General features: G+C 35.7%; 2 protein-coding genes across 8 annotated transcripts in view; both read right to left on the bottom strand.

Annotated features, from left to right (window-relative positions):
- The window catches only part of LOC134540175 (sodium/potassium/calcium exchanger Nckx30C), a 178,432-nt gene that overhangs the window by 102,437 nt on the left and 61,627 nt on the right, over window positions 1–14,368 (bottom strand). The gene's annotated exons all lie outside the window — the stretch shown is intronic.
- LOC134540177 (uncharacterized) lies at window positions 2,244–10,313 on the bottom strand. 4 transcript variants are annotated; one of them, XM_063382738.1, is made up of 6 exons: window positions 9,679–10,295; window positions 9,007–9,149; window positions 6,580–6,834; window positions 6,436–6,501; window positions 6,230–6,360; window positions 2,244–3,434 (listed from the first exon to the last, which is right to left on the bottom strand). In XM_063382738.1, the coding sequence occupies exons 1-6, from the start codon at window positions 9,900–9,902 to the stop codon at window positions 3,321–3,323; spliced, it is 933 nt and encodes a 310-aa protein (XP_063238808.1). In that variant the 5' UTR covers window positions 9,903–10,295; the 3' UTR covers window positions 2,244–3,320. The 4 variants fall into 4 exon arrangements, with proteins under 4 accessions (XP_063238808.1, XP_063238807.1, XP_063238806.1 ...); XM_063382737.1 differs by having other exon boundaries at window positions 6,230–6,501; window positions 9,679–10,311; XM_063382736.1 differs by having other exon boundaries at window positions 6,436–6,834; window positions 9,679–10,311.

Genomic DNA, 14,368 nt, shown 5'->3' on the forward strand with positions numbered 1-14,368 from the left:
TATTGCGTGGAATTGTGGGTAGGGGGGTAGGGAGAGGGCCTATAAATCTCCCCCCTCCCCCTCCCTGGGCTATCTCTCCCGCGGGAGAGTGCAATGGTTTCCCCGTGCCAACTGCTCTCACGAGGGGATGTTCCTGTTTCCTCCTTCCTTACCCCCCCCTCTCTTCATCGAAGCCTCGGAGGCCCATCAGGTGATTGGCCGTTAAGGATACCCGTCTGTTCGGGGGAAGTATTTGAGTCAAGAGAGGCGGGATTACAAGCTCGACGCCCGCAGCTATCGCCTCTAAGCGCAATACCGTGGATATTTTCGTGGCGCACAGGACAACCTACAAGATTTATGCGGAGACCGTAACATTATATGGCAAGGGGAATAAGGGGAATAAGTAGGGTCCGGAACAATTCGCGGGTTCAATGAGCTGTAGGATGAACTCCATGGTTCTACGTACACTCGGTCAAATGCCACCCACTCATTGGCTGCTGTCTTGTGAGACGTCCCAACTTAGCAGCCTGTGATTCGATAAAGCTTTGTTTGGGTTTTTCTCATTGGCCCAGAGTAATTGTGAGCCAATAGCAGAGGCAGCACTGAGGTATAACTATTTGTGTTTTCGCCTATCGCGAAATGAATTCGCGAATTTTTCCGGTCTCTAATTATATGGCAAGGGGAGATGAAGAATAAGGTGTACTGCAAGTGCCTTGAGCGCTTTCAAGGATCTCCACCGGGTGTTTCATGCCTATATATGCCAGGGCCGACCGCAGAGATGGCATATGGCGCAAATTGCGCTGTTGAGAAAAAAAATTAAGGGAGGGGGAGTAATTCAAACACTTGAGGTGAAAATAAGAAGAAAAAAAATGATTTAACAAAATATCTTTAAAAAATGTTTATCAGTTTACATTAATTTTCCTCAAATAATTTAGTGTTATATTTGTATTAAAAACACGATTTTGATTTTTAAAAAAAATTCCAAAATTTCCTGTGTTATTGCCTCTGGTCAACTTGGTTGGTCACTATCAAATTCAAAGTCCTAGGGAAGTGCTTTTTGGGGCCGGGGGGGGGGGGGGGGAGGAGTTGAAACGCTTGTTGATTTGGGAAAATTGCGCTATTGTTCGGGGATGAGCACCACTGATTTTTATGCACATGGTTTTTAAATAAAATACATAATACAACCATATTGAAAAGTTTATATCAGGTACTTATTTAATGGTCTTTATTAACTTTTTGGTTCAATTTTTTTGTCAGTCCTAGCATGTGCTGAGAACATGGAATCATGTTTGAATCACTTTTGAGTTGACGATGGTTTTGGGTCTATAAACCAGAAAACAAACAAAACAATGTAAAAATTTTCCGGAACTCGCACCATGGTATAGGCTACAATATGTAGTATTTCTTCGTAACTCTCTTAAAGCGAGAGTCTTCCAGCACTCGCCAGAGATGTGTAACATGTAACCTCGGTAACGAATAAAGTCATGTGTTCTCGTGTTGCATGTACACTTGTAATACGAAACTCGGACACGTAATTTAAAGTATAATTCTTTAAAATAATGCCGAGCATGATAAATATAGGCAAATCGTGTTTTCAAATGAACTTATGGACTCGAATCACACATAGTTTCTCCATCCACCGCTAGAATTCGCTGCCGGAGCAGCTACGTCGACTTTCGAATCATTCGATTTGCAGATGCGGAAGGTTAAACTATATAATGAAATGACTCCGATAAAAAAGAAAAGGCTTGAAAAATACTAAACCCCGTCTTTGAACCGTGTTTTCCGACAGTGAATTTAATTTAAATACTGTCCATCGTGTTAAGATTCACTAAACAGTTAATTCTTTATTTAGCGATATCCTCCACAGATGACAGCACCGTGGTTGTTACACATTTCCGTTCCATGCGACTTCCGTTACATCCACGGAATTTGTTCTGCCAAATGCCATGTACCGAGAGATCAGATGTTCACACATAAAAAAAAAAAAAATTGAAAGTACGTCAGTTCTGGAAGATCGTACGAAGAATGGACAAGGGCCAACACAACAGTTGCAAAACAAAAGAAGACGGCTCAGAAATACATTTTCTACAAAAGGCGTCGACGAACGAGCAGGAAAGATCTTACTTCCAATGAACACTGCTGTTGTGGGTAACTTTAAGAGGCCACTCCAGTGTTTCAGGTGCACTACGCAACCCGCGTTAACCTCATAAGATTCAATGTTTTTTTTTTTTTTTTTTTTTTTTTTCATTTTGCTTATAACTTATTAACTATAGTCCATCCACGGTAACCTCCTACTTTTCTGAAGCCCTGCTTTTCACCGGATCTACTTTAATGTCACTATGTATCCTTCCGCCGTATGTAAACAAAAACATTGCCATGTGACAAATGTCAAATGGTTTGTTTACAATCACCAGCTGTCAAAACAATGTGTGTATGTATGTATATATATATATATATATAAAAGTAATTTGAATATGATCTAAGTATACATGCATATGTTCATAACATTATTTATGATACCCAATGGTAAAAATATTAAAAAATAAGTTTGTTAGCTAAAGAAATAACATATAATTTAAAGTAAATTTTTAGGAGAATATATAAATTTACAACATTTATGTAAGCAATAAATATCATCATTTAGTACAGTTCAACACAGTTTTCTGCATCTGAAAAAAAAAGTATTGTAAATTATACATATGGCTGTCCATCTAAGCAATCTGGAAAAGACTAAGGATTGAAGGTTTAATAAAATTAACAAATTCAGATGAAAACATTTAAAAATGAATTTTCTTCTTTTATTTAATAAACCCCTACCATTTTGCCGGTTAAGGCCACAAATAAAAATATGGTTATATACATTTTCCTGAGTATACTTATTAGACAAAATCATAATTTTATGAACAGTAAAATTGTGGTGAAGAATTGACAGTAATTTCTATACCACTTATATGCATTATTTATTTGTGGCCCTGGATGGGGACTGGCTTTTTGTTTTCCAAGTAAGTTCACTGAAAAATGAAGACACACAACAAAATAAAATGTTTCACATACACCTATACGAATCCAGAAATGAAATTTAATATTCATTTCATAATACGTGTAATATAAAGTTAATACATAAAGTTCCAGTAATCAACATACTTCATGGGAATGCATAAAAGAAAAAAAAAATGTTTCAAACCCCAATACTTACAGTTGCCCAGGTGTTTATTACATACAGACCTCGATAAGAACACCCGGGTAAATCATCAAGAGGAGCTGCCAGTACTTCACTGTCTCCATCTACTTGCTGTGTCGTAACCTCAAATTCTTCGCTGTCACTGTCTTCACTTGAACTATCCTCGCCGAGGTGGATGATGAGTGGAGGAATGGTGCCGCTGTCTATGTGGACTTCTCTCTCCCAGTCTGCTTGAATTAGCTTCTCCACGTGATCCACACACCTCGCCCATCTAAAAAAATTAATGTATACAGTAAAACCTCTATATAAATGACCTGTTTATAGCAAAAACCACTCTATAACAAAATATGTTTGTTTCTGTCAAAACGGCATAGTAAACAATGCATGGCATGCTCTTTATTACATACAATTTTGAACTCACTCCACAAGAAAGTATTTTTAAACACAACAAAACTCGTTTAATGTGTTTTCCTCAACTATCAAAGCTATTATTTAATACTTGAAGTAACATGTTTTGTTTTATGTTATCTGAAAAAAAAAAAATTATAGTGGTTTATTCAAGATATAATAAAGCTGTAAATATTATATATGTTATCAATAAAGGCTTAGAATGCATATGATAAAATATTTATTTCATAAGTTTTGTGTTTGTTTTTGGTTAAAATTTGTCCCAGACAAAAACAGTGAGATATAGCGAAAATTTAATTTTTTGAATAGTTTTGATGATTTACTGTATATGTATTTCACTATAATAACATAACTTTTGAAAATACTAATGTGCAAGAACTACATGTGTAAATACCTATTCAAGTTCGCTAGATGAAAATATTCAAAATTCTCTACGTTGAAATTTTATCTGAATATTTAAATCTGCCTACAGCACTGAACCCACCATAACTTTAAAGTCATTGACACAAGATTAAGCATAACAGAAAGTAATATCACAATTACTAATAAATACAAAACTATTTATGGAAATGAAACAATTGCAAATGGACTGCAATTACAAAAAAAAAAAAACCTTGCAAATAAGTCACCACTGTTAGATCTAGAAACTACACAGATATGTATGAATCACATGGGAATAAAATTACAAACACAAACACAAACACGAACACAAACACATACATGCAACACATTTTCAAAACGACAACTACACAAATTCAAACCACTTATTTTTACCAATTGTTTTAAAGCTGTATTACTGGTATATGAATATACACAAAATGATAATCACACTATACACACACTAGCACACAAAGTTATCAAAAGGAATGGTAGGACCAGGCTGCTAGGCAACAATACTTACGTATTATGTAAAAATGTATGGTAAGGGTTTTGCTGAAGCTTGAGGAATGTTCTACAGGAAAATAAAACAATTTCTACTTCAAAAGGAATACCCCATTGGTCATGCAACATGAAAATACCTCTCTGGTGTGGAAGCATCAAGAGCCTCTTTCCAGATGGCTGCAACTGCATCATTGTCAAATCTCTTGGCCCGCCCCACGTTACTATTGTAATGGTGTTTACATTGAGCCCAAACTAGTTCGATTGCATTATAGTGGCAGTGATAGGGTGGGAGTCGTAGAATTTCGTGGCCATAGTTACGAGCCAACTCGTCTACCTCATATCTGAAAAGTGTGTTAGAACAAGGTGTATACGTAATTTTTTGCAACTATCTCACTTTTAAAGAAATGCTGTAAAAAAAACGAAATAATATACCGTATTCGGGGCTTGTTTTGTTTAGCTATTCTCAGCAGCTCCACTTTCAACAAATTATTTTCATGTTTTATCCCATTCTTCTCCAGCCACGCGATCAGTGCAGCCTTGGTCCAGTTCGTTGTAGGTGTTTTCTCAACCTACGTTGTGCCAACATTTAACTAAATACTCAAGTAGCTGATAAGAATTCATGACAGTAGAACCCTGTTACAATTTTACTGCTTATAAAGTTTTCCTGCCTATAATGTATTATTTTTCAAGTCCAATATTTTCCCTATAAGGACAATGTATTTAATTCCTGGATATAATGTTTCACAAATTATGCGTTTCGTGCTTGTAATGTTCACTTCATAAAATTTTAGAAGACGAAAAAAATTAAAAGCCTTTGTCTATACTGTCTATGTATATGTGTATGTTAGCAGTTAACTGCCTGTTGACACCCTTGGAAAACAAATAAATTCATAAATTTTAAGCCATTCTGTGTGTTTTCAAATGTATTCACTTAAATCACATGTTCAAGTGGCAAAAGAACTGGACTTAAGCATTTCCACTGTAAACACTGTCGTGAATTATGACAATTATACAGAAATATGACAATTTTACAGCAATGAGACAATGTGTAAGTAAAGACAAAGCAGATAGAAGCTGGAAGCACCATGATGTTAAAGAAAAATTGTTTTTAGCTTGCTACAAGCAAATTGGAGCATCAAATATATCTTTATGCAGCTTGTTGAGTCCATTGGCAATAAATCCACACTAAAAAGTACTAAATTGAATTTCCTGCTTATGTTTTTTTTTCTTGTAGCCCCTTAAAAACAAATTATAACAGGGTTCTACTGTACTTATGCAAAGCAAACATGTGTTTTGGCATATTGTCGTAATGAATTTCTAAATTTAACAAAGCATGTTAGTTTAGTGACTAGAAATTTTTTTGAAAATATTATTTTAATTTATTAAGTAGGGCAACAGAGCATTCATAAAGTGGGTCCTTTTACCAAACAAGTAATTATGTCATTTTCAAATGCTGTTTGCAATAAAAAAATTTTATTTGGTATTTCAAACCCTCTACTAAATTAGTTTGCACTACAATGTAATTCAATTACATTATATATATATATATATATATATATATATATATATCTGTGTGTGTGTGTGTGTGTAATCAATTTCAGCTCAAACATTATAGTTTATAAAAATGTAGTGTAGGCATACTATTAAGATAACAATTATTGCTGGCAAAATGTATTAGTCTCGAATATTCGTACTTATACACAATAATAAACACATGTAAATTTTTCACATTACAATTTGAGCAATAAAAAGACACTGCTTTACCATTGCACATACCTGGGTGCTGTGATATGAAGCATTGTCCATTATGATGACACTGGGTTCCTCAAGATGCACCAACATGTCTTCAAACCACATCAAGAAAGTTTCCCCATTCATCTCGCCATGGTAGTCTGCAGTCTTCTGACCTGAAACAAAAAGTAATCCTGCTCCTGGCACAAAGCCAGTGCGCCCTCCAGCATTAACAACAATAAACCTTTTACCATCTCCAACAGTACGTCTCTTCGCAGATTGTAGACTCTTGTCCTGCCATGACTTTGATACAGTTCCTGAAAAATATATGAAATGGAAATGAAATACTTTGTATTGGACCACAGAACAAATTTTCAAATAAATTAATGCCTTGCCTCTCTGGAAAATCCATGTTTCATCAACAAATATGAAATTGGCACCTCTTTCTTTTTCTTCTTTATACTTTCTCAAGAAATCTATTCGCTGCAATACTATGTTTTCATTCTCTATCAAAGCTTTTCGTCCATCAACAGTTTTCCATGAAAATCCCATCTTCTTTAACAATTTATGAAGACTTGATCTTCCACCATAATAATCTATTTGTCTTTCCCTGATTTCTTTCAAAATGGTGTCGACTGTAACATTCAAACCTGTAAATTTATTGCATACATTAACAATACATGAAATAACAGAGGTACACAAAACTAAGCGAAACCACAACCCCGTAGAAGATAATTTAAGTGCACAATTTACATTTATTAAATAGTTTTAATAAACTTACATTTCAAAAATACTTTTAAATTAATGGTAAATATTTACTTGGGCGGTATTTCCGAAAACAAAAGTTAAAAATCCGAAAATACCTTTATTTTATGCTCTTCAACTTCCTCTTTTCATTAAAATCGGCGGAGATTAGAAATTCCAAATACTTTAGGAGATATCGAATTTTTAAATTTCAGCACAAAACCAGCGCATTCCTGTGGCGTGCGTGCACCATTGTTTCTTGTTTACGTACGAGTATCTATTTTTTTTATTGGATAATGATGTCACGTTTTTGTTCGTGATAGGCCAGAATTCAAATGAACTAATACGTGATTATTTAGTTCAATTATTGTTTAAAACGGTGTTTAATTACCGCCTCCAACTTAGGTGAGTTTTTAACGTTTCTAATTTTAAAGTCTTATTTGTTATTTTGATATTGTTGCCCAAGTAATAAGTAACAAAAAAATTTACGTGAGTTGTTACTGTACATCCTTTGTTACGGGTTTGTTAGGTAAGGTCAGTTACATTATAAATAATTTAAAACTAAAGAATAATTAAAATTAATTCACATTATTTTTAATATCACCTTAGTTTGAAAGTATTTATAATGTAACTGACCTGACTTAATCGACCATTTTAGTTTTAAAATATTAAATTAAAAAATTTGATATCTCCTAAAGTATTTGGAATTTCTTATCTCCGCCGCTTTTAATGAAAAGAGGAAGTTGAAGAGCATATGATAAAGGTATTTTCGGATTTTTAACATTTATTTTCGCAAATACCGCTCAACTACATATGATGAAATTTAAAAATTCGATATCTTCTAAAGTATTTGGAATTTCTTATCTCCGCCACTTTTAATGAAAAGAGGAAGTTGAAGAGCATAAAATAAAGGTATTTTCGGATTTTTAACATTTTTTTTCGGAAATACCGCCCAAGTAAATATTTACCCATTAGTATTTCAGCATTCAATTTAGCAATCAATAAGTTACAAGCTCTACACTGTGTTGTAGGTAAATGTTTTGTATCGTGTATCCCATGTGATCCCTAGATCTTTATGCATGAACCTGTACATCCTATTGATCGTGTGGTGCATGTTTTTTTTCATTTATTCAGATCAAAGATCCTGAACATAATCAAATATTGTGGTATAGCAAAAATAATTATCATAAGTTTAATAAGACATATATATTTTCATTATTATTCAACTTTAAATCATAACTCATTACTACATCACAGGTTTTTATTTTTGGTTTTGTACAGGATTTTTAAACGTAATAAATTAGAAAAGCAAGCATCATCAATCACAGGATCAATATTTGCAGGATCATGCGATCAGGATCAATGTATCGAATCGGATACGCGATACTAAACTTTTACTGTTTTATAACCTTCTGTTACTTCATACACTAACACACAGTTTGTCTGGCTAAGTTGTGTTTTCATATGATACTTCATTACAATGAAGTAGGACTATTGTTTATAAAATAACAATACCCCTATATTTTCTAAAAAGTTAGGCGGGGCATGACACTATTTTGCAATAGAATATATATTGTACTGGACCCTGCCACACAGTACAATTTAGCCAATTAAGTATCCCAATTTTTTTTTAATAACCATGCTTGCTTAGACCACAACTCACTAATTTGTAACCAATTACTGCTAAAGCGCACAACTGGATATTATTGATACTGGAAATAGTCATTATTTAACCTTCTGATACATCATAAAAGTTGAGGTTATTTAATATGTATACTGTGTATAACGATATAAACATTACTTGTAGTTTTAGAATGTAACAATTTTCTTTCTATCTTTAACCTAACCTTAAAAGGACGTGTACGTATTTAATATGTTGCACAATATTCTATATATCAATACCACATCAATAAAGAAACCTAACAAACCACCCAAAAATGTTAAGTATTTTTAAAGGACAGATGATATCGGGAAAAAAACTGAACCGGTCAATCTGCATATGGATATATGAAATGAATACAATTAAGTAGGGCCTACCCCAGTGATATCGAAACTACTCTTCAGTATCAAATTTTTACCTTCAGCGTACATCCTGTAAATTGCATTCCTGATTGCATTTACTGTGAAATCGTCGACTGTGTCAAGTGACTTTCCTTCCTGTGGCCTTTTTTTCCTCTTTTTTCCTGGTGTTGAAACTTCTTCAATGTCTTTCTTGTAGTACCTAACCAAAAAAAAAAACATTTGTCATATAACACTTTTCCGGGGACCCGTTCACAATACGCAGTTAGGCAGTGTTCCAAATATGGCATTTTGTCACAAATATTTGCTTTGTGGTCACTAAATGGAAACATTACAGACTTTGTCCACGAAATTAATGAAGTGTTTTTTATTTATTTTGTGATCTCCCAAACAGATGAAAAACTAATTAAATGCAAATTATAAAATCACTCCCTTATGTTATAGTTAAACCTATCATAAAGTTTATAAACATCGTTATAAACAAACGTGTATCACACCCATAAAAATACTTGAAAGTGCCTATATTGTTATTGTTAGGACCTGAGTAGGCCTAATATGATTTTAGGTTAAGTTTTCAACAGAGACGCCACATGGCGGTGTTGTCGCACACCAAAAAATATAAATTGGAAATAAAACACAAAAAACCTCGTGAGTTAAAACACAGGCCGACAATACTTAGGACACAGTCGATATTTTTTTTACGTGCATGAAAACGAAAAAAGCCTACTTACTTGAGAACAGTTGACTTTGCGATGTTGAGAAGAAACGCGGTCGTCTGCGTAACGTCACATTTCTTCAAGTCGCCTTTCCTAATTAAAAGATATAAGTTCTGAGCGACGTTAATGATGTCCATCTGACGCTGCGACGAAGTAGCTTTCCCCATCCCGGAACCAATTACCATTACAGCAATCACAAGAACCACACAAAATATCAAAACGATAACAAATTCCATCATTACAATAGTAGATAATAAATAATATAACAAAGTTAAAATACACAATATTAACACAAAATCCTGAAACACAAACTGTACGTTATTTCACGGTCAGTAATATATTAAAACACACTGCAAAATGGCGTACAGACTGCAGACTGCTTAAAGAGCTGCTGAAAGCGGCTGAAAGAGAAAACAAACAAGTGACTATTAACATTATTAATGCGCGACCACGGTTTCGGCACGTAATATTTTTTTACCGTTAACATAACGTTTTTATTTCACCAGAGATTTAAAAAAATGTTCAAACTTAACAAATACCCAAACAAATTCTTAAATACACGCGGAAAGTCAAAAAATATATATTTTGGCTATGGAACTATTTCGTTCTAATCATTGCCAACACACCACTTCTCTCACTGTTTCATTTACACACATGCGAGATCATTAATATTAATAATATTGTACATAGATAGTTACTTTTTTTGTAAAATTTTATTTAACATCATTATACGGTAATTTAGTGTTAATGCATGTTTAATATGCATATGATGGAAAGTATTTTTGCAAACGAACCAAACATGCTGCATCCTGGTGTGTTTTTTCAAAGGTTCGTTTAAAAAAGTAGGAGGTTACCGTGGATGGACTATAATATAGATTTCGAAATGATGCTTACTTGATATGTAAGACAATGATGCTCTTATCAAAGCCCCTTTCTTCAAAAACGTGCATAAATTATGGTTCAAACCTAGACAATACACTTACGCATATTAGTAAAGATTAGTATAAAACCATAATTTATGCACATTTTTGAAGAAAGGGGCTTTGATAAGAGCATCGTTGTCTTACATATCAAGCAAGCATCATTTCGAAATCTATATTAGTTAATAAGTTATAAGCAAAATGAAAATAGCATTGAATGTTATGAGGTTAACGCGGGTTGCGTAGTGCCCCTGAAACACTGGAGTGGCCTCTTAAGTCCCCAAAGTTGCATGAGCTGGAGATTGGCGGGTCGACGTTGACAGAACATCTGAACTGGATGACAAAGAAGCTGAAGTAGCCGAAACCGATGCAGAAGCTGGAAGTTTGTAACAAAAATATTATCTTTGAAAGATTTGTGCAGTGGGAGCGCATGGCTTGATGTAAGCTTTTGGACATACGCCATTGCTAAAGCACATGTATGTCTATAAGAAAGAAAACTACAAAAAACACAAAAGGGTTTTTTTTCGTTCTGTTAGTCCATTTTCTTTGTTTTTCTTTGTTTGTTGACCATATTCCTGTTATGGAATATTATGTGATGTTTATATCCTGTTGACAACAGCAATTTGTTTTGCTTAATTTGTGTTTTTGCTTTTTGTGTTTTTTTTTGTAGTTTTCTTCTACAGACAGACATACATGTGCTTTAGCAATGGCGTATGTCCAAAAGGTTACATCAAGTCTTGTAACAAAAATGTTTTATTTGCCAAATTCGGCGTAGTTGAAAAGTATCCACGGTCTTCTCTCGCCGTCGATGATGCGTACATTGAAAGTTTCCTGCAGTGGAAAGACAAGTTATGAGGATCTCTCCTCCTGTTTGATAATCCAGCCTTCATGCCTATAGGGATTTTTAAGGCTGGGGCCCCCATGGGCACGGATACGGATACGCCGTATACGCAAAATGGAAAGGCGTTAGAGGTGCGGATATGCCCAGAGACTGAGGCTACCCATCCCAGCATAGGCACCACCATAGCCCCCCTACCTCACTCAGCTAACCAGACAAGTGGCTGCACCCCTAAGCTCAAAAGGTGCAGCATTGCTGGCGCCTGCCCAATTCTCCCACATCTCACTGGGACTCCTCAGTCACCCAGTGAACCCGTGGTCCGGTGGAGGTACAGTGGAAAGACAGTAGTGGATGCAGCCAACGTCGGGATCTCTGGAGATGGTAGACTCGTCGTCATCTGGATCTGCTTCGTCGTCGTCTTTGCCGCCGTCATCCGTCAGGGTCCCCGTTGACGAGTCTAGACCTGCCACCAAGACCTCTGCAGCTGTCGACCCCGGCAGCATGAGTCGTAAGCGTTGATTCCGGACCCGCGCCGGGTTGTTTTTTATACTCACAAAGCAAATTAACTCGTCTGTTTTTTTTTGACGTGATAACGTCTTATAAATCGATTAACGCTGCACGCACGAAAAATTGTCATGTCCTGATGTCGTTTGTCCTAATTCAAGAACAAGGGGATTTCAGGACAAAGGACGTGTACTCGGAGGGGGGGGGGGGGGAAATGTAGGATTGAGGATTCGGCCAAGGCCATGTGGTCAGCTACCGTTCCAGCAAATCGCCTGCTGTGTTTTTGTGACAACCGCAGTAAAACCTTTAAATATATATACTGTATGGAAGTCGCCAGCCCAGGTTAAAATTTCTAATACGGTTTTGAGGTAGTTGGTTAATTCACCGCCGCAATCGCCACCGTCTCTAGGGCATCGCCTTGTGGTGGTCCCTAGCGGACAAGTGTCGAACTCTTCAAACGCCCCTTCCCCCTCCCGTTGAACGACGTTGAGCTGCAGTGAATGATGGATGAGGGGTGCGGGGAATGACAGCGGGCGACAGGGCTGCGCTCTAACGTGTAAATAACAACTAAGACGATACAGGGCGTTACCGGCAGCGCACTGCAGCGGTGAAGTTCCCAAGCTGCTCATCATACGCTCCTGAAAAACGTAGAGTAAATCATATCCACTCGCGACTTCTATACAGTAAATATATATATTCAAAGGTAGAACGGAAAAAAATACAGGATGGCCCGGCGCGACCACGTGACAGTAATTAAAGCGCCCCCATACACTGGCGGATATGCTCGCCGAACATGCTCACCGACTTGGCTCGCCGAGCATATCCGCTAGTTCCCGGACCGAGCATAACCGCCAGTGTGTGTGTGGCAGGTCCCAACATGCTCGCCCCGAATCCCACAGCGAGTGTGCCATCTGTTGTCGCATCTTCATGTCTTTTTGACGTGATAACGTCTTGTAAATCGATGAACGCCGGCTGCACGCACGAAAAAATTGTCACGTTCCGTCTGAGCCGAGCTAGCAAGAACCGGCCAACCACCGTGCGAGAAAATCTTCTATGATATCAAACAGGTTAAGGCGAGCTTTTTAACTTATTGTTCGTGATTATATTAAAACAAATTATTTAAATTAAATTTTGCAAGATAACTGTAAATAATATTTGAAAATTAAAAAAGAATGCAATTTTTAATCAATGTTTTCTTATGACGTTATCACGTAAAATTATCGTCCGTAAACCGACTTTACAGACAAACAACCCCCCCCCCCTTTTTTTTATCCTCGCAAAGCAAATTAACTCGTCTGTTTTTTTTTTGTTTGTTTTATTTTGTGAACAGCTGGTCGGCGTTATCGCAAGCTGCTCCTTCGTAACGTCGGCGAGATGAAAGTCATAAGCTCGGACGCAGGCAGACGGAAGAATGCAGATAGCGATTCGAAAATGGCGTGCCGGCCGGAAAGGCGAGAAAAAAAATAATAAGAAGAATGCAAAAAATAGCGCGAGACTTAAAGCCGCCCACTTGGAGGTATGTATCCCATTTGAGCCCCCGGGGAGCGATAAGAGCGACTCTGACACGCACGACGAATGCTTCGTCGCCTCTACACGCAAGGCACTGAACGCGGTGCATGCTATTTATTCTCCAGGGCTTTAAGGCTCTGATCCACCCGTCATGAGGCAGGGCCTTAAATCCACAAAAAAAAAAAAATTCCATAAGCCTTTGCTGTTAGCACTACACGTCATAAAAAAATATTCCTCGATAACTGATAAAAAAAAATATGAATATGCAAACTCACAGGAAATAAATAATAGTTTAAAAAACTAAAAAACACGCTTTAGGTATATAGAAAACCAAACTAAAAAATAGAAAATAAATTTGAATAAATTTGAATTAAGAATAGTGTAAATTTTTTTTATAAATATAAATTAATAATAATGTAAATAAGAAAATAATGTATTTAATTCAAAAAAAATTCTGGGGTGCATGATGTCAATAGTTATAAATATTTTATTAACATATATGGGTAGAAGGATTATCATTTCGATAATATCTTAATAATAATATTTTCTTATTTACATTATTATTCATTTATATTTATAAAAATATACACTATTCTTAATTCAAATTTATTAAAATTTATTTTCTATTTTCTAGTTTGGTTTTCTATATAAAGTATGTTTTTTAGTTTTTTAAACTATTATTTATTTTCTACTTTTTAGTTTGGTTTATTTATAAAAGTGTTTTTTTTTCTCATCAATTTCTTCCAGGTAAAAACCCTTAAACTGTAAGTTTTGCTCTCTATCCTAATATGTTTTTTGATATATCATCTGTCAAACTTATCCATATTTTCCGTGTTTGATGTCTTTTATTTAATGATTTACTGACCTTGGCATAGTTTGGAGTATTTGTAACTGCTTGGTGTAGATTTGCAGGTTGGTGTTCGAGTGGAATTTC

Source organism: Bacillus rossius, chromosome 16 (genome assembly GCF_032445375.1).
Source record: "Bacillus rossius redtenbacheri isolate Brsri chromosome 16, Brsri_v3, whole genome shotgun sequence".
In the NCBI taxonomy this organism is placed as follows: Eukaryota; Metazoa; Arthropoda; class Insecta; order Phasmatodea; family Bacillidae; genus Bacillus; species Bacillus rossius.